Genomic DNA, 24,560 nt, shown 5'->3' on the forward strand with positions numbered 1-24,560 from the left:
TGGTTAAAATATAATGATACTGTAATCACCTGAATATTAATGAACACAAATAGAATATTGACATATTACTGTGCAATAAAATCATGCCTGCAATATAGCATTCCTGTCTCATTCATATCTTTTGAGCAGATGATAATGAAAGACACATATATTTGGACTGGATTTGTCATTTGGCTTAATATAGTTTTCTGTCTGACTGCTATTTGGGGACAATAATTTTCATCTATTTACTTAAAAAGAAATGTAAACTATTTTACTTATTTTATATGTTTGATGTCTTGCGTGCAACATATGCCTGCATACTACATGCAGGCAGTGTCTGCAGAAGCCAGAAGAAGGTATTGGGTCTCCTGGGACTGGGGTTATAGCCATCCATGAGTCCTGAAGAGGGTACAGGGAATTGTACCAAGGTCCTCTGGAAGAGAAACCAGGGCTCCCAAGGGCTGAGCTTTCTCTCCAGGGCCTGACTATGTTTTTAACTATGTGGCTCATAAAAACAGAGGAAAGTCCCTGTATCTAAAGATTTAAAAATATTTTAACTTTCCAGATTTATGAAGGAAGCCAATAAATTTGGTGGTGCAGAAACATTTTTAAGTAGCTGCATAAAATTGAAAATGTCATATGTCTTCAAAGGATTTCTGAATTCAAGATGATTGCATTGTAGGCAGTATATGATAAACTTTCCATTGTATAGAAGGTACTAAAAAGTTTCATAGGGCAATTTTAAAGATTCAGAGTTGGGAGAAGGGAAATACCATCAAAATTCTAAGAAGACTACATCCCACTGTGAGCTATGATTGACCGGGAAATTATTCTTGGTTGATCTATACTTTTGATATATTCTTGAACATATAAAAAGGATGATGAAGAATTTTAGTAATAGGTTAAAAAGTAGGATCTGGCACTTAGGAAAGAAAATTTTCTATAAGAAAGGCTAGAAATCATAAAAAGTTTGGGCTGATAACATTGTACCAAAGGAATAAATGTTAAAAAACAAACACTGTCTATATAGTAACAAACTCAACACATCTTTCAATATACTAAGCCAGAACAATCATGCAGCCTAAAAGAATTTGTTTAAAAAAAAAAAAACTATGTGTGGACCTGGTAATATGTGAAGAATCATTATTAAAGAAAAACGGAAGTCAAGTTGTTACCCCCTCACTATCAGAGCTGAGCTTTGTAGAACCTGTCTGCAAGAACAGAAAGGGCAGGAAGTAATGATGACAATAGCATTGTTCATAGATCCTATGCGGTCTTCAACATTGCTGAACTCCTCTATCACTGTGGCATCTTGAAATTAGTTCTTATGTACTTAAGGGCTCATTGGAAAGTTATAATTATTCACATAGATGTTTTACTATTTATATTATTCAGCCTGTGACTACAGGCATTTCTTTTTTAAGTGTGTTTATCAAACCTAAGTTTATATAATGACCTTGGTCTTCTAGGAAAACTCATATAAATATACACACATATACATGCACATACATACACAAAGGGCATGAGAGAGAGAGAGAGAGAGAGAGAGAGAGAGAGAGAGAGAGAGAGAGAGAGAGAGAAAGAGAGAGAGAGAACAGACAGAGAATAAAGAAAAGGATAGAGGACACCTAAATTACTTGAATTATTAAAATTAATAAAGTTGAGAAAAAATACAGCTATCATCTATAATTATTCCATCCTACTGTTTGAGATTTGGTAAGAATTATTGAGTAAAGATATGAGTGAATCAGATTTGCTGAGTGAAAGGCCACACTCTGAAGTAAGTACAAGATACAAAGTAATTTCTATATCACTAGATGACTATGGTTAGCAAGAAATGTTTTGATAAAGTCGTATGTGTTTTGAGTACAGAATAAAGCAGATTCACAGATCTGCACTTAGAATTCAAAATTCCACTCAACATTTTATTAATATTAATTTCTCTTGCCTGAATAAAGAAATGTAAAAACCTTGGAATATTCCATTAAAAATTTGAGAACTATCTTATAAAAAAACACAAGAATGATGCATTTGCAGAGCAGATAATATTGTACCAATATATGCAACTAATGGTCATGATTAATAAATAAATTAAACAACAAATAAATTCATGTTAGATACACAGGCACATAAAATCTTACTTGGATCCATTTATCTGGAATTGCCATTGCTAATCTGTAATCAAAACCACCTCCTCCCTGGGAAGTTGGAGAACAAAGAGCCGGCATCCCTGAAACATCCTAAACAAAGTACATTAGAATGATCAGTTCATGTTATTCAAACAAGTTCCCTGGCAGAAAAGCCTAGGCCAACAAATTAAAAAAAAAAAAAAAAAAAAGAAAGAAAACAACAACAACAACAACAAAAAACAGAGGTATATGTTTCTACTATCTTAATAAACACAATTGTAAAAGCAGATGTAATTGTGAATTCACATCTTAGTTCCTGATAAAACTTTTGATTAATGTTTTCATTCTAACACATGTTTGGATCTAAAAGATTTTTTGCTTCCTTCCATTAGGATTACCTTGAGAACAGAAAGTAGTAAAAGGCTTTTCAAAAAAGGTTTAATCTTAGAGGCTTTTTTTATTTGTTAAAGTTTTTACCTACCAGGTTTACTAAAAACAAAAATTCATATAGCATATATCTGCTATACTTCTCTCTCTGTAGCCCTGTGAGTACCAGCTCCTGATGAAATGGAAAACACACAGCGAATAAACAGTAAAGCAGGGAGGTGGCGTCACTTTCCTAGGTTATACTGGAAAGGGTCACTGGGATCAGCTACTGGGTGTTTTCATTAGCAGATACAGAAACAAAGGCACACAGAGGTGAAGGAATCTAGAGAGATAGAGGCTTATTAATGGAGGAGTCATGGTTCAGGCATCAAGCCTGTTGACGGAGTGTTTTCTTCTGTCATGATACCCGTAGACTATTGATTAGTAAATATTAATCAAATAGACAACTGAGCTGAAAAAAACTGAGCATAAGGACACAGATGCACTAGAAGATGTCTTTGTAATAACAGCAGCAAAATAGTATCATTCTAACTCCACACCAGCTTTCAAACTAATCCTTTTCATCTGTTCAGTTTCGGTGGCCAGTCTTATTTATTATTAACTATGTCTTGCTTAGACTGTATGTTTTCAAATGGAGTTGCTCTGTCTCCAATTCCTCTTTAGAATAACAGTCCACATCTTATGAGATAATTTAATTGTATTTTTTGTCTTAAAACAAAGCTCCATATCTAATAGTAGAAATATGAAATTCTTTACTTGATGATGCAATTATGCAGCCAAACATTAAACATTTGCTATGCACCTTACTACCCAGTGTTCTATGTCCTTACTACTTGCTTGTAAGATATGTAATGAGGAAGCTGTTTTGCTAATTAATGTGACCCGAGAATCTTGCTTAGCACATAGCACTTGACACAAAGAAGATACGCAATAAATATTTGTTGAGTGATGGACTTAAAGGTGCTGGAAGGTACAAGATAAACCAGGTATCTTTACTTCAAGTATCTACATGCAAACAAAAAGACATACATATGTATCTATACTTGCCATGGAATGACAATACTTACCAGCCCATATATGACAAGTGACATAGGCAGCAAAGGGAGAGACTTACACTTTTCCACCAGTGTTCCCTAAATCTTTTAAGTTGTGTATGCTGTGACTCCTTTGAAGTACATATGCTCTAGGTTTGTGACACGCGTTTTTAAAATGCATCATTGTTCAAATTCTTCCTTGGAAGTCCTTATAAAATGATATCATGCTCTGAAATCTGAGATAGCTAAAATGATGCTGTTCTGGTCATCTCATCTACAAATTCTGCCCACAGAAAAACTTGATTTCTTTGGGCTCTAAACTAATTCATCTCTTTCTTATGGTAGACGAATATAAATAAATACATGATATATTGGGAAACAAACACTAGAAATTAAAATGCCTATTCATAATGCTGTAGTTCTTCATATTTCTTTAAAGCTCACCGTGGAAACAGTGAATAAAGATCAACAGGGAACACGCTTTAAAAGCCATACTTAGAAAAACAGAAGTGATACTTTCACAGATATTGTAGGTATTCAGTTCAATTTGCTGTTTAAAAAAAAAAACGGACTGAAAATGTATTAAACATCAGGCTCCTTATTAGATGCTGGCGTTACAGGGAAATACTTTGCAAAGAGTTTTACTGTGATCAAATGATCTGGAATGATTGCTGGTAGCTGGAATTTAATTCAAAGTAACTTTGCTTGAGAAAACTTTACATAGTTTGTATTTCATGTATCTTTTAAAAAATAAAGTATAGCTGGGCATGGTCCTACATACTTGTAAGCCCAGCACTCAGGGAAGCAGAGGCAGGTGGATCTCTGTGAGTTGGAGACTAGCCTGTCTACAAAGCAAGTCCAGGACAGCCAAGGCTACACAGAGAAACCCCATCTCGAAAAACAAAACAAAACAAAACAAAACAAATCTAAAAAGTACTTCTGACTACTGACAAGGAAGATAACTCATGGAAAAGTTTTAGTTAATAAAATAACTGTAGAATAGTGAACATTTTTCTTTACAGGTTTCTGTTATAATTGTCATTAGTAATAAATTCATCTTTCTACAATATGTATTATATGAAATGTCATCACTTATTCATTGTTCTACATACATTTCTTTTTTAAAAAATGAAGCTCAATTCCAAATTTTGAAGAGACTCCCACTAGACAGAAAAGCTATGTATTGAAATTGAAGCAGTTTTCAATTTGGGTGGAATAAATTGAAAGCAGATCTTGTTTGTTTGTTTTTTTTTTTTTAAATTATAAAACCAAGTAATATAAAGTAGGCTAAAGTCTGAGAGCTTCACTGGCAGAAACACTGATAATCAGACAAGAGCTCCCTAGATGATGAAACCATTTTACTGGAAATGAATGGAAAGATCAATGTAACAATTTTAACTTTCATGTATTAAATAATTGCTTCTTTTGCTTCACTATTCACTTTTGATTTGTACTGTCATTAATTGTTTGTAGTAATGTGTCACAGATGTTATCTCTGCTTTTGATTGTCACAAATATATTTGACATACTAAGTTTTGAAGTTTGACAGATAAATTAAAATACTGTTTTTAAGAAGTAAATGAAGCTTAGAATGACCTACTCTTAAGAGGAATTTAGAACAAAGTATAGTTATTAGCTCTGAGAAGAGTAGTGAAGTAGATACTATGAATTATTACTGGATATATTGTAATTTTCTACTTGTGTATTAGTTCTATACTATTTCAGAAATACCTTTTGAAAATATTCCAAAACAACATGTAAAAGGCAAAAGGACTGAAAGAAATAAAACTGTTTTCTATCTATAGTCTAACAAAAGAGTTACATGAACTTGCTGGAGATTATTGGATCTGAGAAATGATAGACAGGAAAAAGGCTATAAAATAATAAATGCTATAGGATGGGGAACTATTCCAATAAGTGTAATGCTGACAGGACAAGTGGACATCTTAATCCTGACTCTTCTTAAGCCCAGGATTATTATCTTATATGACCACAAATATACTTGATATAAAATTATTAACATGCTAAATTCAATTTTAATAATAATTCCTATGTAGAGGACTCAGAAAACCAGAGGGGATTGTAGTATTAAATCTAAATTAGCAGAACCATTTAACAAACTTCTTAATTTATCACATTTATCACCAGGAAGGGAATTGCCAATTATGCATATACCAAATTATATCATTATAGCACAGCTTTGGGACAGTTAATCATGAACTTTTCGTAATCATGAATAACTCGTGAACATTTGGCAGCCTGAGAGCAATACCATAAACAAGAAAGGTAATCGCATGCGAACATGAAACGCTCAGGAAAGCGTTAGGCAGTGATCCATGCCATCTCTAACGATTAAACCAGGAAATAAATAAATAAATAAATTGACAGATGCACATTAATATTCAATTCTTCTCACAACTGAAGGTCTCGGGGCAGAAGGACCTGTCCACTGATTAGGACATTTTACCTCCTAGCCACTGGTGTGTTCTTTCTAACAATGGAATAGTGACAAGCAATTAGGGTAAATTATCCCCTATTAGGAAAACAGTGAATTCCAAATAACATGTCATCCTTACAAGAGAGCTGGACCACCATCAGGGCACAATTCCACTTTTGCAATTATTGATGACATGAGTTTAGTTATTCAAATAATGTATGCTGACAAAATATTCTTTAATAAGGGTACAGATGGTAGGACATCACTGTAGACTTACCTCTGCTATTGTTATAGAGTCTGGGTATAACGTGTGAGCCAAATGATTTGCCAACATGAGATAAACCAAAGCATCTTCATCTACTTGTAGTCCAAAATATTCATTATAGTCACCTGAAAAACCTTGACCTAATAAACAGGAAGAAATGGAACATATTACATAATTATGTAAATCTTAATCTGTGAAAACATATCTCAAATTGTGAGGGATGTGCTTCTATAAGGAAATGAAAGTGAAGTTACCACCTGAAAATGTACTAACTCAGTATTTCTTGTCAATACTCAGAGATCAGAAAATCCTGCAAACCAATTTCTGTGTGAAAGAAACAAAACAACGAGCACTTTAAAGATGTAATTTAATTCTAAATAAATTTCATAGCAGTGTAATAAGTAATATAATACTGAAATTGAATGCTAATCGTCAGATATTTTTGTACATTTCCACCATATCAGAAAAAAGTAAAATAACTGGCCTTGAAACAATCAGGCATTGACTGATGAAGGGCTCGGGGAGCTGTACCACTTACTACTGAACTGCTTGCTACGAGTTGATCCAGGAAGGAGTCATTGTCTGTAAGTGTGTACCCACCCCAACAGCCTCATCAGGTAGTCTCAAGCCTGTGGTCACACAGATGCCATTCATAACGACCTATACTGCCCTCTTCTGGCTTACAGGGGTACATGCAGGCAGAGCACTGTATACACACTCACTCACTCAATCTTTTTCTGTAAAAAAAGGCTTACAAACACAAACAAGTCATGAACCTGGGGCAAGGCCTGAAGAAGGAGAAGAGGGATGGCTGGTAGCAATGAGAAGGAGTTAAGAGGGCAGAGGGAGGACCTAATCAGAATGCATTTGCACATCATATCAAAGAACACAGTTAATAATAATAATTTTTTAAATGTTAGCTTTTTTTCCTAATGTCTTAAAAATTTTAGGTTTAAAAAAAAAGATAAACTAGAGCAAATAGAAAAAGCACTTTGAGACTGAAAAGTATTATTTATATTAATTGCTGTGATTTGTATACTACAGATTAGCAATGATGGTGAATAAGGTAGGCCTAAACTTCCTCCTCTCATCTTCTTCTTGTTTTGGTTAAAATGACTATACCATTCACTGTGTATTCCTTTCACTACTTACCCTTAGCTGTACACTGCTTCAGATCAATACTTAATAGCCTTTCTTTCCCACCCCTCCCCCACTCTGCCCTGGGCCCATTTACCTAAGCACTTCATTTTGAACCTTATTTTGTCACATCTATTTGCTGGGCTGTGGCATTAGCAGATAAGTTAATGTGTAATTATAAAAGGTCATGTCTCAACTTTTTCCACGTATACAACTCAACAGTAATTATCTGCCAAACTTCCAACTCAGCTAACACCCATCATTCCTTGGTTTACAATAGAGAATGGACAAAAAGTGTAGCTATTTAAGTCACTCAAAACACGTTTTAATCTTATTTTATTGTTATTTTCAGGGGGATCGTGAAGATGAACAGAGGAGGGCAGAAGACAATTTCATGTCGGGGATTCTTCTATTCCATGTTTACCTATACAGGTCATGAGGCCTGCATGGGAAGCACTCTTGATTGCCCAGGATAACACTTACATATAGGTGTGTGGTGTATACTCATTTTCCCAATCAAATTAATCACATTTATTCTATGCACTGGTAGCAGAGCATGCTTGTAAGTTAGAGGCAGGGTGAGGCAAGGTTTAAAAAAAATGAGTTGAAACCCATGGCTTCCGATTAAATTATACCAGCAATATAGGACAGAGAACCACACAGATCATCCTGTATGTTATATCCCATATATAAATATCTTACAATTAAAAGTTTCCATCCTTATGCTAAAATTTCCGATTTTCTACAGCACCTTACTATTCACCAACCAAAATCATAAGCCACACTTTGTGTCCCTAAGAATTCTAAACACACTACTTTGGACAACGGACTAGCATCAATTCAGACGTTTTTTCAAATTCATGAAGTAAATTATTTTTTGCCTCTACATCTCCTGATGATTTTAATCACTGAATTTATAGATTAAATAGTATACATATCTTTATCCTGATTACCTCATCACATATATTTTTATCATTTGCTATCTGACCATGTGTCTTGTAGTTTTAGGTTTTGTTTTGACATTCCAAGGGGGAAACATATAAAGTAACCCAGAATTTTTTCCTTAATGATTTCTGGGGCTCTCTACTCTCTGTAAAACACTGGACTGTGTTTTACATAACCCATAAATTCTTGTTCATTTCCTCAATATCTCAGCCTCCTGCATCTCCTAGCCTTTGACAAAGGCAGTTTTAAACTAGGGAAGGATCCCTGTCTCTCACCATGTTTGTCTTTTGTCTCCTCAAAGACAGCTTCTCTCTAAACTGAAGGGCAGCGATAGGGGAAGCCTGGAGTGTGACAGCTGTAAATTCTTTCCTAGAGCACTGGCAGGGCATGATTAAGAGGTGGTGGCAGTGCACTTCGGCGTCAAAGGCTCTCCTTAGAAGACACTTGAGCAAGATTTATTGTCGACATGTTTCTCTTCATCTTCATTTTATTTTTGATAATATGTATCCTCCACTTTTAAACTATTTTTATTTTCTTAAACATAAAATTGTCTTTTCATACACTGTATTCTGATCATGGCATCCACTCTCCCAACTGCTCTGAGTTCCTCCTCCCTCCTCGCCCATCCAGATTCTCACGCTTTCTGTCTCACCTTGGAACACATACAGGCACCTGAAGAATAATAAGATAAGATAAAGCAAAAACAAATAAAGTAGAATAGGAAAAAGCAAACAAACACTAGAAAAGCACCAGAAAGTCATACACACACACATGTGCGCGCACGCACGAACACACACACACTTTCACATACAGAAATTCTATAAAAACACAAAATCTGAAGCCATAATATATGCACAAAGGACCTGTAAGGTTTAAAAATAATACCCTGAAAAATCTTTATGGGACAAAGAACTTCCAAAGATGTAAAACAGTTGCCTTGGCTATCCATCTTTAACCTGGAAGCAGTCTCCAATTGGTAACCACCTGTAAATAAAAACTTAGTTTTTTTCAGTCTAACTCAAGTAAACAAACCACTCAATGTCAGTCCTCATGTCCAGCAGTAGATGGTCATAATTTATTTTTAAAAAGAAAAAAATAAACTCTGGGTCTGGGAGCACATAGCTGAGATTCCACCATTCCAATGAAGGCTGAGAAGGAAGGGTTAGTAGCTTGAGGTTAGTCTAGTCTAGCCAGCAAGACACAGCATATATGTGTGTGTGTGTGTGTGTGTGTGTGTGTGTGTGTGTGTGGTAATCCACTGTCTCCATTTGGGGAATTAAGATTCAATGCCTAATTTTGTACAACTTTCAAAATGATAGCCTAATCAATACTCCAATTTAATTTAAATCAAGTAAATGACACACATATTTTCTCTATGTATAATTCACAAAATGTTCACATGTAACAATTATATCATTTATGTTTAAATATATTTATACATTTTCACTTATAATACACAATAAAATCTGTGTATTATATTTATACCTAAAAAGGTAATATTTTTTCCATGTATGATGCACAATGTTTATCATTTTATACCTGCTTTAATATAAATGCTAAAAATATGTTTTTTAATATATCATGAATCTGCTGTGGCAAATGGTTTCTTTAAATTTATTTATTTACTTATTTTTTTTTAATTTATTTTTTAAAGCCATATATTAAGGATCCTTTATTCCTAAGGAGAAATACAGAGCGGAAATTGCACTTTTGTTTTCCCTCTTACTAATTATCAGAAATTACTATGCAAAAGACATAAACAATGGACAACTAAAAGTGAAGCTGTCAGCAACAGCCACAGCAGTTTCTATAAGAGAACCTCAAACCAGGCTATAACTTAGCAATGAAAAAGAAACTCATCCTGTATGTCTATATCAGGTACCTACACATAGTGAGGACACAGCATAGACGTGACATCATCTACATCAGGCACCTACCCATCCCATGGTGAGGACACAGCATAAATGTGGCATCATCTATATCAGGCACCTACCCATCCCATGGTGAGGACACAGCATAAATGTGGCATCATCTACATCAGGCACCTACCCATCCCATGGTGAGGACACAGCATAGATGTGGCATCATCTATATCAGGCACCTACCCATCCCATGGTGATGATACAGCATAGATGTGACACCGTCAAAACGGAACCCATCAAAACAGTATTCCTCCAACCACCATCGTATGTTCGACAGAAGGAATCTTAAAACTTCCCAGCTAGAAGATTAGAAAAAACACAGTTAAGTATAATGCAAACGGTGCTTTCCTTACTTGTTACATGTCAATGGTTTGGAGTTTGGATTACAATTACTTATCTATCTCAAGAAGCATGATATTCAAGAAACACATAATACAAGCACTAGAAAATATTCAATGTCTTTGGAATAATGAAACTCATTGTAAAATTAAGACATTTTAAATTCCTTTTAGCCACAAAATCACTCAAAATCTGAGGAAGAATAAGTGGGAAAAGGAAGAATTACAAGGCAGTCCTCTTCATACGGCTACTAGAGATAATATACCTAAAAAAGAAAATCTTACTTATAACTCAAATGTAATGATTTTTCATGGATTACATCAGAGCAATGTGAGGGGGTTATTTTCTCTACTCAGAATGTTTTAGGATAGAAATGTTTTAGTTGTGGAAATGACTACAATGACTATCTATTAAAAATACTTAGAAATAACTGATAAAAAGACTTAATCATGTGGCAAATCATAGTACATTTATTAGACTGTTCTTTTATAAAAATGAAAATAAAAAGCTAATTACAAAAACACCTACATATTTAATAAAGTAGCCACACATCCATCAAAACAGAAGGAAAAAGTACTGAATTAGTCAATTAAAAACACCACAGGACACAAGTCTATTTCGGACAACTGAAGAGAGGGCAACACCAATTAGTATTTTCTTCAGATGCAAGCCATGGTTGAGTTCTCTATTTTATTACAACTGTAGCTTCAAAACTTCAATACTTCATTTAGCTTAACGACAAAGCTGCAATAGTGTATGCAAGTCTTTTACACAGCTCAAATTCATGTATTTTTAGAGCTTGTTCATATTAAGGAACATAAGGAGAGATTAAGCCATCACGATCAAGTCCAAAAGTAGAAATCTAACCTCTGAGGAAAGATGAAAACTATTGCTAATACCTACTTGAAATGTTACCTTGAGTTTTAAAAACTTACTGAATTCTTGAAAAGTATATGCAAAGAAACCTCCAGAAGTGTGAGAAATGCTGTAACATGAAAGTAAATCTGGAAGCGCATGATGAATAGGAGAAATACTTATAAATGTAAATTTCAATTATATTTTATTAGCACATGTTCATTTATTTTGTGAACATGTATCCATGTGTGGCCTCAGTGTATACCAGATATGGACATGGAGTGTAACTGTCAAGGGATTTTTCATCTTAAAATGAAAAATCTAAAAAAAAAAAAAAAAAAAAAAAAAAAAAAAGACTGTGTTGTCATTTGTGTGAGAATGGCTTCCACAAGCCATTGAATGCTTGATCCCTAGTTCCCAAAACTGTTTGGGAAGGACTAGGATGTGTGGTCTCCTTAGAGGCTTTGTTTCATTGGAAGGAGGCTTTGTGATTTCAAATCCCCATGCCACTCTCAGTTAGCTCTGTCTGCCACTTGCTTGCAATCATGATGTTACCTGTAGATTATGGACCCAGTGCCATGCCTGTCTGCCTGCTGCCGTGCTTCCTGCCATGTTTGGTCATGGACTCTTAACACCCTAGTGCTCTGAGACCCAAAGTAAACAATTTTCGGTATAAGTTGCCGTGGCCCTGTTGTTTTGTCACAATAACTGAAAAGTGACTGAGACACTTAGGTATCCCACTGAACACTGAATCTGCTCACCAGCTAGACTACCTACTCAGAAAGCCTCTGTGAGTCCTCCTAACTGTGCCTCCCTAGGGATGGGATTGCAGACACACTGTATCAATTTTCACATGGGCATTAACTCATGATTATACAGCAAACATCTTATTGACTAAGCCATCTCTCTAGCCCCAACTGTTTAAGCTATTCATACTTTTAAAAAGAGCTCAACAAAAAGAATGTTACAATTTGTACAGAGATCATATTATTTTGTATAGGAATGTGTAGATATACTTGTTTGATGTTTTCCTTAAATTAGTAGGCTTTTTGCTGTTGTTGAGGTTTTGGATTTGCAGCAAAACTAAAATGGAGCCATGCAGAACTTCCCATATGTCCCCTTTTTACCCACATGTTTGTAGTTGTTTGGAAAGAAGGTTCAATGCTCTATGAAAATTTCAAAAGATTTGAACAGGTTAGAGATATGCGTGTCAATAATAGTTTGAAAACATGGTTTCCAAAATTATACATCCTTTTTATATAATGCTATTAGTTTTGCACACAGAGGCAAGTACATGCCTTCACATCTCCTGGAGCTGGAGCTTTTGTAGGTTTGCTATGAGATATCCACTCGGTGATCCTCATGACTGCATAGAAAATGCTATCAGACACTGAGTTATGTCTTCAGGCCACATCTTCTGACTGAAAAGTAAACTAACGTATTTTTCTTTTTAGTAAAGACCACATCAGGGTAAAAAGAATATTTGTTTAAGTAATGAACGACTTGACAGATATATGAAGACGTGAGACCATAAGCAAGATAAGACAAACTGTCCTGAGGCCTCATCTGACGTTCACTATCTTTCTATGTGGTGGGGTAAAGAGTACTGTATGTTTCTTTCTTAAGTTTAGAGTTTTGTAGATGTAGCAAGTGCCTTCCAGGTCTTCCAAGTTTTTCTTACTCCACATTCCTTACACTAAATATTTCTACTTATTTACATGCCTCAGTTATACTAAGGAGTATTAATTCCACAAAACAGAAATATCACACACTGATTAATTTCTGGGTAAAACAGATTCACAGAAAAAAAACTGCATTCTGTATCTGTTATGGTAAAAGAAAATGAAAAACTAGTTGTGTGATACTGTATTTCAGAGACAAACAGAAGAGGTAAGTAATGTGGATTCAGTCACTGAAAAGAAAATATTTCTCTGTCATATTTTTAACTAAGAGTAGAAGTCATAAAAAGTCCAACTAACTCCTACAAAAACTCACCTATTCTTCTCTTGATAAGCAAGAGAAATAAAAGTCTTTAATATATACAAATAAACTGCTATATCTGGGTGTAACAATGTGCATAAACAAGCTGTCTTCATGGATGGGGGGGCACTGTCTTGTGATATTCCAAAACTAAGCAAATGACAACTGAGGATCAAATTAGAAACTTCCACAGGGTACATTTTATTCTTTAGATATCTAATGAAATATTAACCCAAAGCAATGACAAAAAAGCAAAACAAAACCAATAATAAAAATAATGGTAGGCGATGTAGTCAAAGAAATCATTATAGATCTGAAAATAAATCAAATTTGTATTGGCTTTAAAATAATGTCATTATACATTAAGAATCATTGATAAAATGTTGTGTCTCCTACAAAATGACAGGAAAGAATAAAGATGCACAGCATAAATAAACAGAGAAAACTGATATTGAAAGCTCAGGAGAAAATTCTCAGACATAAAAATGTAAAGTTAACAACAGCAAGCAAAAAGCAAAAGTTAAAAAAAAAAGTCTCTGGAGGGTACTAGCTAGCTAGTTTAGTTGGTAAAGTGCTTGCTAGGCAAGAAGGAGCTGGGTTTGATACCAGAACCAGTGTAAGAGACGAGTGCTATGGCAGGTGACTGTAATGCGTGAGGATGGGAGGCAAGCATGAAGGGTCCCTGTGTCTCAGTGGACAGCCAGATTCTAAGCCAAGAGTCACAAGCCTGTGAGATACCCTGTCTCAAAAACAAAGGCAGAAGCCATCTGACGAGGAACGCCGGAGGTTTGCTGCCAGCTCTCAAGTGCATGCACATACATATGTGCAATCATCATACGAATGAACACACACGAGAGACAGGCAGACAGACAGAGTCAGATGGGGAGACAGACAGACAGACAAAGTACTGTTAAATTTCTGTTAAACATGTTCAACTAGATTATTATTTTATTATTACTTGATGATCATTGTTAATACTAGATTATTAGGAGCAATAAAGCAAAAATAATTAGATTTATATGACTAACACTTTATAAATAGCTGGACATTGTTGCATAAGAAAAAAAGAGAAACCACAATCAGATATAAAAGAAATTCAAACTTATAAAGAATGTTCCATTACTGTGGTCCAGAGATGTATGTATTATCTTACCAGGACACATCTAGACAAGGTAGCTGACTATAAACTCAGTGGCCTGGTGAAACTAATTTGAAATATATTGATTATACTTGGATCAGTAAATCAGGGAATTAGAGAACTTCACAGATAGAGAATCAAGGAGAATAATGAATCTGAGAGCAGGTACACAAAGCACATGTATGTACAGAATACAGAACTCAGTCTTGAAAAGTCAGATCATGGCCTGTTGCCATGGTACCTGAATGGAGATGTAACTTTATTTTTGGCTCTAATATGAAAACATTCAGTTTGATATAGACAATGCATTTTCTTACTACACAAATATATTTATCTCAGTTCACTGGACCCAAATTACAAGACAAATGATTTAGGGGTTCTGAAGATGGCTTCCAAAGTTCAGAGATTCACTGAGGAACTTCAAGAGAAGATTTGCTATATAAGTGCTCTGAGAGGTAGCCAAGATTTTTGTACCAAAACATAAAACAGGCAGCAAGGGAAAGGTTTGCATGGCATCATCCATCCAGGTGAATACCAATTCCATGCAAGGGACCCATTACAATAGTACATATCACAGTCTAAAGACTTCCACAAAAGAGCAGATGTTCAACATAATCACACTGTACAAAGAACATATGAACAGACTCTGTTACCAGTCCTAGAAATAGGAAAAGCTTTCCTAAAATCAAAACTTACTGTCATTAGGCCAGGGCTGGTCTTGCCAGAAAGCACTGCACAAGACAACCATCCTAATTGTGTATTGTTATTTTCTTCTTCTATATGAGACCAGAACCTAACTCTTGAGTAGACAATTATAAAACAATCAGGATTACTACTCTGGGATGGAAAAGCAAACATATTTTTTTAATTTTTAATTTTTTATAATTTATCCATTCCTCCGTCTTCCACCCTATTCCCTTCCCTTAGCCCTCTGTCAGGGGTTGGAGGCTCCTCCCCCACAACCTGGCCACAGCCTATGAGGTCTCATCAGGATAGCCTGCATCCCCTTCTTCTTGCCCTCTCCCCATCGCACCCCCTCAAGAGGAAGTGATAAAATCACAGGCACCAGAGTTCATGTCGGAGGCAGTCCCCTCTCACCACCCCTCCATGTGGAGAATGAGCTGTTCATTGGCCACATCCGAACAGGGGAGGTCTAGGTTTTCTGTATGCATTGTCCCTGGTTGGTGCATCAGTTTGTGTAGGTCTCTCTGGGTCCAGATCTGCCAGCCTTCATGGTCTCCTTATGGAGCTCCCGACCGCTCCAGGTTATTCCATCCCGTCCCCCACCCCCACATTCTTCCATAGGACTCTCAGTCCTCCATCTAGGGTCCAGCTGTGAGTCCCAGCATCTGTCCTTATCCTCCTCTGGATGGAGTCTCTTAGAGGACACCTATGTTGGGCTAATATCCACTTAGAAGTTAGTATATTCCAAGTTAGCATATTTCTCGGTCTGGGTTACCCCACTCAGGATAATCTTTTCTAGCTCCATCTATTTGCCTAAAAATATCATGATTTCTTGGTTTTGATAGAGAAAGGGGAGCACTCCTCCATTGCTGGTGGGACTTGGAAAAAATCACTTTAGAAATCAAACTGGCCCTTTCTCAGAAAACTGGGAATAACTTTACATCAAGACCCAGCTAACTACTCCTGGGCATATATACACTAAATATGTTCCTCCAGACAAGGACATTTGCTTAACTATGTTCATAATAGCCAGAATCTGGAAACAACTTAGATGTCCCTCTACTGAAGAATGGGTACAGAAATTGTGATACATTTATATAATGGGATACAATTAAGTAAACATAACTTAATGTCATCCTATTTCAAAGCTATACAGACATCAAGATCAACCATAGGAAGTATAAATATCCAGGTGAAGTTTAATGTCCTGAACTATACAGCATTCACGAGAACAGTGAAAACATTAATGTCATACATGAATGGACTAGTTTGTGGAATCTAAAATCTGCATTTTCAATGGACCAGTAGAAGATGTTTAAATGAGTAAGTTGTGACTGAAAATATAGATTTCTGAAGGATGACTCATACTACATGCTTAGAATTTCACATTTAGTAATGAGAAGCTTATACCTATTCTCCATCTTGCTGGAGTACAGAGGAAGAGGAGTCATACTGTATTCTAAACCCTCACCAAATGAGAACTAGAGCTTCAACTTCTCTCTCACTACATAAAAGAACTCAACCTTCTTGACTGAATGGTTACCTTAGTCAAGGAATAAAAAATGTCTGGCAAATGGTATGATAAAAAATATCAATTGACTTTTTATCCCTGAAAATGTCATCAGCCAGCTTGTAACTCACTTGATATATCCAGTTGACTAGAATCCCATAAAACTATAAACAGAATCTACCAAGACAGTATTGTTTTGAAGTGTTCCAACATATAAGGTCAAGCATTGATTTTCAGATTATTCCCCCGCTGTAAAGCACTTAACTCTCCCCTACTAAGCCATGGTGGTGGAACCTAATGTCTAATAGCCATTGCAAGATCTAGGTGGTAATCTCTACACTGTGACTCTAGAACTACCACAAATATGCCAGAGAACCAGTCAGATTCAGATATTGCTCTCATACACTGAAATATTTACTCATGAATGAACAACTAATAATATCATCATTCATTTGAGTAACTCACAACTATTCTAATGAAACAAAGAGGAAACATGGTTTTACACATTTGTTTTAAATATTTATCTTAAAAATCCAGCAAAAAATATAGAAACATAGATGGCACTATTGTTTATCATCTGCTTCTAAAATGGTTTATACTCACTTATATTGAGACACTAGCCCAAGGGGCATGTCCCATGAAAGTCTTCACTTACCAGGAAAGTGGATCAGAGAGGAGGACATCCTATTGGGACTTTAGGTGAGAGAAGCCTGGGAAAGTGGGGAAATAGAAGGATCCAGAGGGTCCTAGAAACCTACAAGAACATTATGACGCATGGAGCTGGTTGCAGGGGTCCTGCTCAAACTATGGCACCAGCCAAGGACAATATAGACAGCAAACTTCGAACTCCTACCCAGATCTAGACAATGGACAGGATATTCTCCACAGTTGAGTGGAGAGAGGGGACTGACTTTCACACAAACTCTAGTGCCCCATATTTGACCACGTCCCCTTGATTGGGAGGCCTGGTGGCACTCAGAGGAAGGATAACAGGTTATCAAGAAGAGACTTGATACCCTATGAGCATATACAGGGGGAAGAGGTCCCCCTCAGTCACAGTCATAGGGGAGGGGAGTAGGGGGATAATGGGAGGGAGGGAGGAATTCGAGGATACAAGGGATGGGCTAACAATTGAGATGTAATATGAATAAATTAATAAAATGTTTTTTAAAAATGTTTAAGTCATAGGTGGCTCATATTTAAACCAAATATAGATGATGATATATACATTTAAGAATCCATAGCAATCAAAATAATCAGGATTCTAAGAGGCTTAAATGGTCGAAATAGTCTCTAATCAAGTAATGAGATTTATTAAGGGATTTTTTTGTCATGCACAGAACATTTCAATATTAAGATTTTTACAAAATATCTGTAAACTCAAAATTGTTGATTGTCTCACAGTCTGCCAATAAACTTTGTAATGAAATAAAACACAGCCAAATTATCTTGGCAAGCAAGTATAATCAGACATAATGACATTTATTTAATGAAATCACATTTTGTAATTCAAATCTATTTGGTTAATGTCCTATTTATTTGTTGTCCAGAATAATGCTTAAATTTTTCAAAGCAAGAAACTTGGGGCAACAGATGTTACTAACCATATTAATGTTATATACTAATAAATATGATATTATTAAACAGTGGCTGAAACACAAAAACACAAAGAAAAGTACGCCTTTCTTCCTCGCTGTTCTTCAGGCCATGTGGCTGAAAAGCTATTAAAGAATAAATTATAAAAGCATGAAGCAAAATCCTTGCTGTTCTGATTTGTATTGCAAATTTCAAAACTGAGGCAACCGAATAGATGTGAGGAAAGAAGGTACACTGAGCTCATTTATCTGTTTCTTTCTCTCTTTTTTGTAGTATAATATTTTTATTATTTGGGAATATAAAATATACACTAAGTATATTTTAATAGTATCTATCCAACTGAATCTTCAGATCCAATTACCAGTCTCCAAACCCTCTCAACTTCCTGCCTCTTTTATATCCTGCCTGAGTCTAATTTGAACCACACATATACTCATGGTGTGGGACCACCAATGGGACATTGGCGATCTACCAGGGGCCACACCCTTAATGAATACTAACAGCTCCACACCCAGAGCCATCAACTAGCAGTATCTGTTCACCTAAGGGTGGGAAGATCATTTTCATTCACATGAAAGGTAATCCACCCCCAAAGAAAAACAGGTAGCCAAATAATCTTAAAAGTGGACTGTGATCTGAACACATACCTGTTTTTTACAGTAGGTGAATACATCAATGTATTTTTGCTTATGCTTTGTAATATGAATTCAGCAACAAAGAGAAAACCCATAACGAGACCATAAAGTATTAATGTACAAGTAATACTAAAAATTTATAATGTATACATTGAAGGAAAAGTACTTATACTAAATTATGACTTAAGAGTTCTATCTTGTATTTATCATCTGGATTTTATTCTATACATCATTATATGATATAAACTACCATAATGTTTGTCAGATTTCATCCTGTGAACCTTGACAATTCATATTAATTATTGTTTTAAATTTTTTTCTGTTTAGGCATAGGGTACATTTAGCTTATAATACATGGCATCAAAATTGTTTCTACTTAAGTGACTCAAAGTCAAAAACTGTATTCTATTTTACTTTTCCAGTTATAGAGATTGGTTTCCAGGATATATGCCTGGCTGACCTGAACCTTGCTCTGTAACCAAGCTAGACTTGAGCTCACAGAGATCTGCCTGCCTTTGCCTCCCAAATTTTGGAATTAATTATGTGTTCCAGCACACCAAGAATGCAGGTATACTTTAACAAACAAACAATGTAGTTTAGTATACTCTTAAATTTATTTCATAAAAGCTTCCATTTAAACCTATCCTAAAAGTATTCGATTTTTAAAGTCTTACTTTTCTTTAGTTTATAATATCTACCCAAGGAAGATTTAAAGAAAGCAAACTTGTAGAAGAGTGCTTCTGAGTGTGCATGTGTATACTGTGTACTCATAAATGTGTAAGCATGTTTGTATATACATGCTCATGGACCTATGCACATGTGGTAGAAGTGACAGCAGACCAATATTGGCAGTTTAAGTGAAAGTTAGTGGCATGATAGAAAAAGGCAATGTGACTCAACAAACTTTGCACTCTGTTAAAGTGTGTCCAGACTCATTAAGTAATTAATATATTTTTTAGCACTTGCATTTAAACATTCCTGTCATTTTTGTTCCTAAGAAAGTTTGTTACCAAGGTAATTTTTTTCAACATATCTTTGTTGTACAACAGGCTTTTGGTGACTAGGTAGATGGCTTAGTTGGTAAAATGCTTGTGGAGCAAGCAGGAGGTCCTAAGTTCAAATCCCTAGCACCTGAGTAGAGGGGCAGGCAGGTGTAACATGAGTGCTGCAGAGGGAAGAGGGAAACTGAGAGACACTGAAAGACAACTAGCATCATCCTTTGGCCTCTATAATAACATATACATAAGTGCATACATGTATGAACACAAACACACAAACACACAAACACAGACACATACACACACACAAACATTTGAATCTTCAAAAACCTTTGTCACCATCTTTTCCAAAGCAAGCCAAACTGAACTATGTTTCATTATAGTCATAATGTTTAATCAGACACAGTTGACATGTTCTCTTTACAGAGCCCGTGCTGACAAACCATTGTTCGTCTGGAATGAATCACTGTAGATTAGGTAGGTACATACAGCCAACATGAAAACGTTTGTGGTTTTCTTTTTTTTTTTTCAACTCTTTTTTTTTAATTAATTCATTCATATTACATCTCAACTGTTAGCCCATTCCTTGTATCCTCCTATTCTTCCCTCTCTCCTGCTTTCCCCCTACTCCACTCCCCCATGTCTGTGACTGAGGGGGACCTCCTCCCCCTATATATGCTTTTAGAGTATCGAGTCTCTTCTTGGTAACTTGCTATCCTTCCTCTGTGTGCCACCAGGCTTCCCCATCCAGAGGACATGGTCAGAGATGGGGCACCAGAGTTCATGTGAAAGTCAGATTTCCTTCTCCACTCAACAGTGGAGAATGTCCTGTCCATCGGCTAGTCTGGGAAGGGGTTCAAAGTTTACTGCCTACATTTTCCTTAGCTGGGGCCATAGTTTGAGGAGGACCCCAGGACCCAGATCTCTCTGTCATAAAGTTCCTCTTGTAGGTTTCCAGGACCCTCTGGATCCTTCTATTTCCTCATTCTCCCATCCTTCTCTCACCTAGTCTCAATAGAATGTCATCCCCTCTACCCACTTTCCTGGTATGTAAAGTCTTTCATGGGACATACCCCTTGGACCAGTGTATCAATATAAGTAAGTATATACCATTCAACTCTTTTTGCTTCTGGGTGAACTCACTCATTATGATAATTTCTAGTTCAATCCATTCGTCCACAAATTTCAGGAATTCCTTGTTTTTAATAGCTGAGTAGTATTCCATAGTGTAAATGTATCACAGTTTCTTTATCCATTCTTCTACTGAGGGACATTTAGGCTGTTTCCATGTTCTGGCTATTATGAATAAAGCAGCTATGAACATGGTTGAGCATATGTCCCTGTTGTGTGGTAGAGCATTTTCTGGGTGGTTTTCAAGCATGACTAAAAACCTTACCTTAGTTATAAACTGAAACTGACCAACAGATCGTACAAAAATAAGGGGAAACAATTTGATTATATATGCAGCAAGACAAATAGGTTTTACCTACTTATTAGCTATTACAGGTCTTTGTTAAAGGTAAAAGTTGGGGAAAATTAACTATTCATATACATTTTCACTTACATTCACTCCTAATAAAAATAGCATATATTCAACTGAGAGTTTACAATATTTTCATTTTACAAATAGCTTCTTTGTATTTCTCACTGTCATATTAAGTTACAATTAGTTACATAATGATGACTATATACTTATTAAGCAGTTCCATTTCAAAAGATGGGTACATGAATCAAAAGAGCATCCACCCATAAGACATAAGATCTCTTACTCTCTCACTGCACTTGCCTGCTTCTAAGCTACTGTCCTTTCCTCTTTTATTTCTTATTTGCTTTCTTTTTATTTTCTATTCCAGTGTGTGTGTGTGTGTGTGTGTGTGTGTGTGTGTGTGTGTGTGTAGTTGTAAAAATAAAGATATTTCGTACTATAGCTTGATGTATTTCATGAGAAAGCTATGCCTCATTTAACTTTATGAGAAATCTTAGTAGTTATACACAAAGAAATAGTAATAAATTAAGAGTAAAGACCATATTTTGGCAGTTTTTACCAAAGTTCACAGGAACAAATAATCTTTCTAAATAATCTATTCTAATTAGAAGAATAATTTTTGAATGAAGGAATAGAGTTTGGTTTTTCTCTAATTTTACATATTCTCAAAAGTTATTTTAGACTGAAAGGTAAATTCAAAATCTGGATCTCTCAGTTTCAGAATATGGACTAAATATATTGAATTAACAAACATTCATAGGATTCAGAACAAAAATATTATCATAAACAGTTCAAATATAAGAATCATCTTCTTGTTTTCTCCTTTGTAACTCACTCATCCCTGAACACCCAGCATGAAGTTTTCCCACAATTCTGGGGATCAAGCCACTGCAAGGCAACATGTATGTGAGCAAGTCCCTGTTTTCTTACCCATGAGTATCCTGTGTTGGGAACCAGGTTCTATGAAGCTTCTATATTAATTTAAACCCAAATGATCTGTCATAAATTAATAAAGCACACAGAAAATATTTTCGTTAAAATAGCTGCCAAATGAAAGATTTTTAAAAACACAGACCTAACTCAGAAACAGCTTTTTTTTTTAAGACAAGCTAAAATTAGATTAATTAAAATACTTTGCAGTGCCATACATAGAAAAAAAGAAAATTGGAATCAACAAAACTCCTTGGGTACTGAAATTAGTCAAACATGAACAATTTGAGCATCATATAAGAAAAACTACAAGAGCATCTCTGATTAGTCAATAGAGAGTTTGGAGTGGTAACATCGTGAAGAAAACTGGGTAAGAAATTATCTTCTTTTCTATAATTCCTCTTTAGGGATCTTTCACAGCATGATTACCACTACCAAAAGTAAAACAGCTAAACTCTTTACTAATCCTATTTTTTTATTTCTTGCATACATTTTTCTATTAGAAGTTTTAGCACACATGGACATTCATGCAAATACTCAGTGCAATTAAAAAACACAGTAGTATGTCTAGTCCAAAGTTAAACTTCACATTGGGCCGCATGTATAGCCTACATTGGAGTAAGAATGCTTATGATTAAATATTAAACATTTCCCAAATGTTGCATAAATCTCTGGTGAGGACAACAAAAGGAGGGAACCCTGAAATATCAGTGTCCTTGAGGAATCTTCGGCTTCTTTTTGTTTGTTCTGTTTATGAATTTTGCATTTGCACATTGCTGCCTAGATTTTCAAAGAGTTCTACAATGATTAATTTAACAAATCATCCATATTGATCAAATATAATCAAGAACTTTTATATACATATTATTTCTAAATCATAAGTTTCATAGGCAAAACAGTACTTCCAACATCTTGGAATTTTGTTAATGTAGAAAAAGAAAAGTGTTAATAAAATGAATACTACATCTAAACATGTAGCCATGAAACTTGCATTCTTTATTCCATAGATATGTGAGAGCACATACAAACAATAATGTATCTTTTTAAAATTAATTTGATTCAATTATGTGATGTTAAAACAGTGATATGATAAATGCTTACTAAGTGATACACTTTGCAATGAGTGTTTTGCATGACTAATTATGTAATTCCCACGACGACACAAATCATGACAAGGGTCAGCACGTTTGTCTTGTACAAGCAGTATATAAACATCCTAGGCATGGAGGGCCACTGGGGGCCTTGACTTAGGACACAGTGATTTCTGTTGGTGTCAAGTAAAGGAGGCCACAGGCAACATGTAAAGTAGCAAGTATTTACAAAAGCAAGTAGCAAGTCAGACGTGGCACAGGGGTCATATAACTTTCTCTCCAGACAATACCCATTTATGAGTTGTACCAATATCAGTATTTAGTTTTCACATGGGCACATGTCTAGAATGTGACGAAATCAGAATGTGAATTCAGATCTCTTATCATTAGTCATCATAGTTGACTATACAAATCTAGCCTGGAAGACAATTTAAAGAAATTTAATAGGTAAACATGCACAGATGTATTGTGGAATAAAAAATAAACTCTTTGTAATAATTATATTCATATAAGCATATATTTATAGTACTAGACATACAGACCTAACAATAGAAGCTTATGTTCCTCAGTATACTGTGCCATATGGTAAAATATATAGGTGGGAACTTTAGAAATTAACTTTCTCTAAAGATCTTGTTTCTTAGTGCTCCACAGTAAGCTTAGGATATACATGTGTGTATGTGGGTATGTATGTATTTATATATGTATATATGTTTGTATAGTATATGTTATATATTATCTAACATAGAATATACATGTATTCTATGGAATATACATATATTCTATGTAAGATAATATTTATATATAATATACACTATACAAAGCTACACACAGGTTATTAAGTATTGCCATCTGCATCAGTTACGTTTCTAGTGCCATGACCAAAACAACTTAGAGAAGGAATGGTTTATTTCAGAGTTATGGATCTAGAGGCTAAGAGTCTATCTCTCCGGTAACATGGAACCTTGGTAATAAGCACCAGCATGGGTGGAAAGAACAGATGACAGATCACATCTGTTAAGGGAAACAGGAAACAGAGAAAGTACACTGAAAACAGTGCACAGCTTTTAGAACCTCAAT

At 35.3% G+C, this 24,560-nt stretch overlaps 1 protein-coding gene across 1 annotated transcript in view; it reads right to left on the bottom strand.

Annotated features, from left to right (window-relative positions):
- GBE1 (1,4-alpha-glucan branching enzyme 1) overlaps positions 1 to 24,560 on the bottom strand; it is a 234,914-nt gene that overhangs the window by 65,729 nt on the left and 144,625 nt on the right. Inside the window, exons 8-10 of the mRNA XM_084802365.1 lie at positions 10,422 to 10,537; positions 6,247 to 6,374; positions 2,124 to 2,222 (exon numbers count right to left, since the gene is read on the bottom strand). Coding sequence (XP_084658491.1) covers positions 2,124 to 2,222; positions 6,247 to 6,374; positions 10,422 to 10,537 — 343 coding nt within the window. The remainder of the gene's footprint in view (positions 1 to 2,123; positions 2,223 to 6,246; positions 6,375 to 10,421; positions 10,538 to 24,560) is intronic.

Source organism: Acomys minous (assembly GCF_964271855.1).
Source record: "Acomys minous genome assembly, chromosome: 11".
Taxonomy (NCBI): domain Eukaryota; kingdom Metazoa; phylum Chordata; class Mammalia; order Rodentia; family Muridae; genus Acomys; species Acomys minous.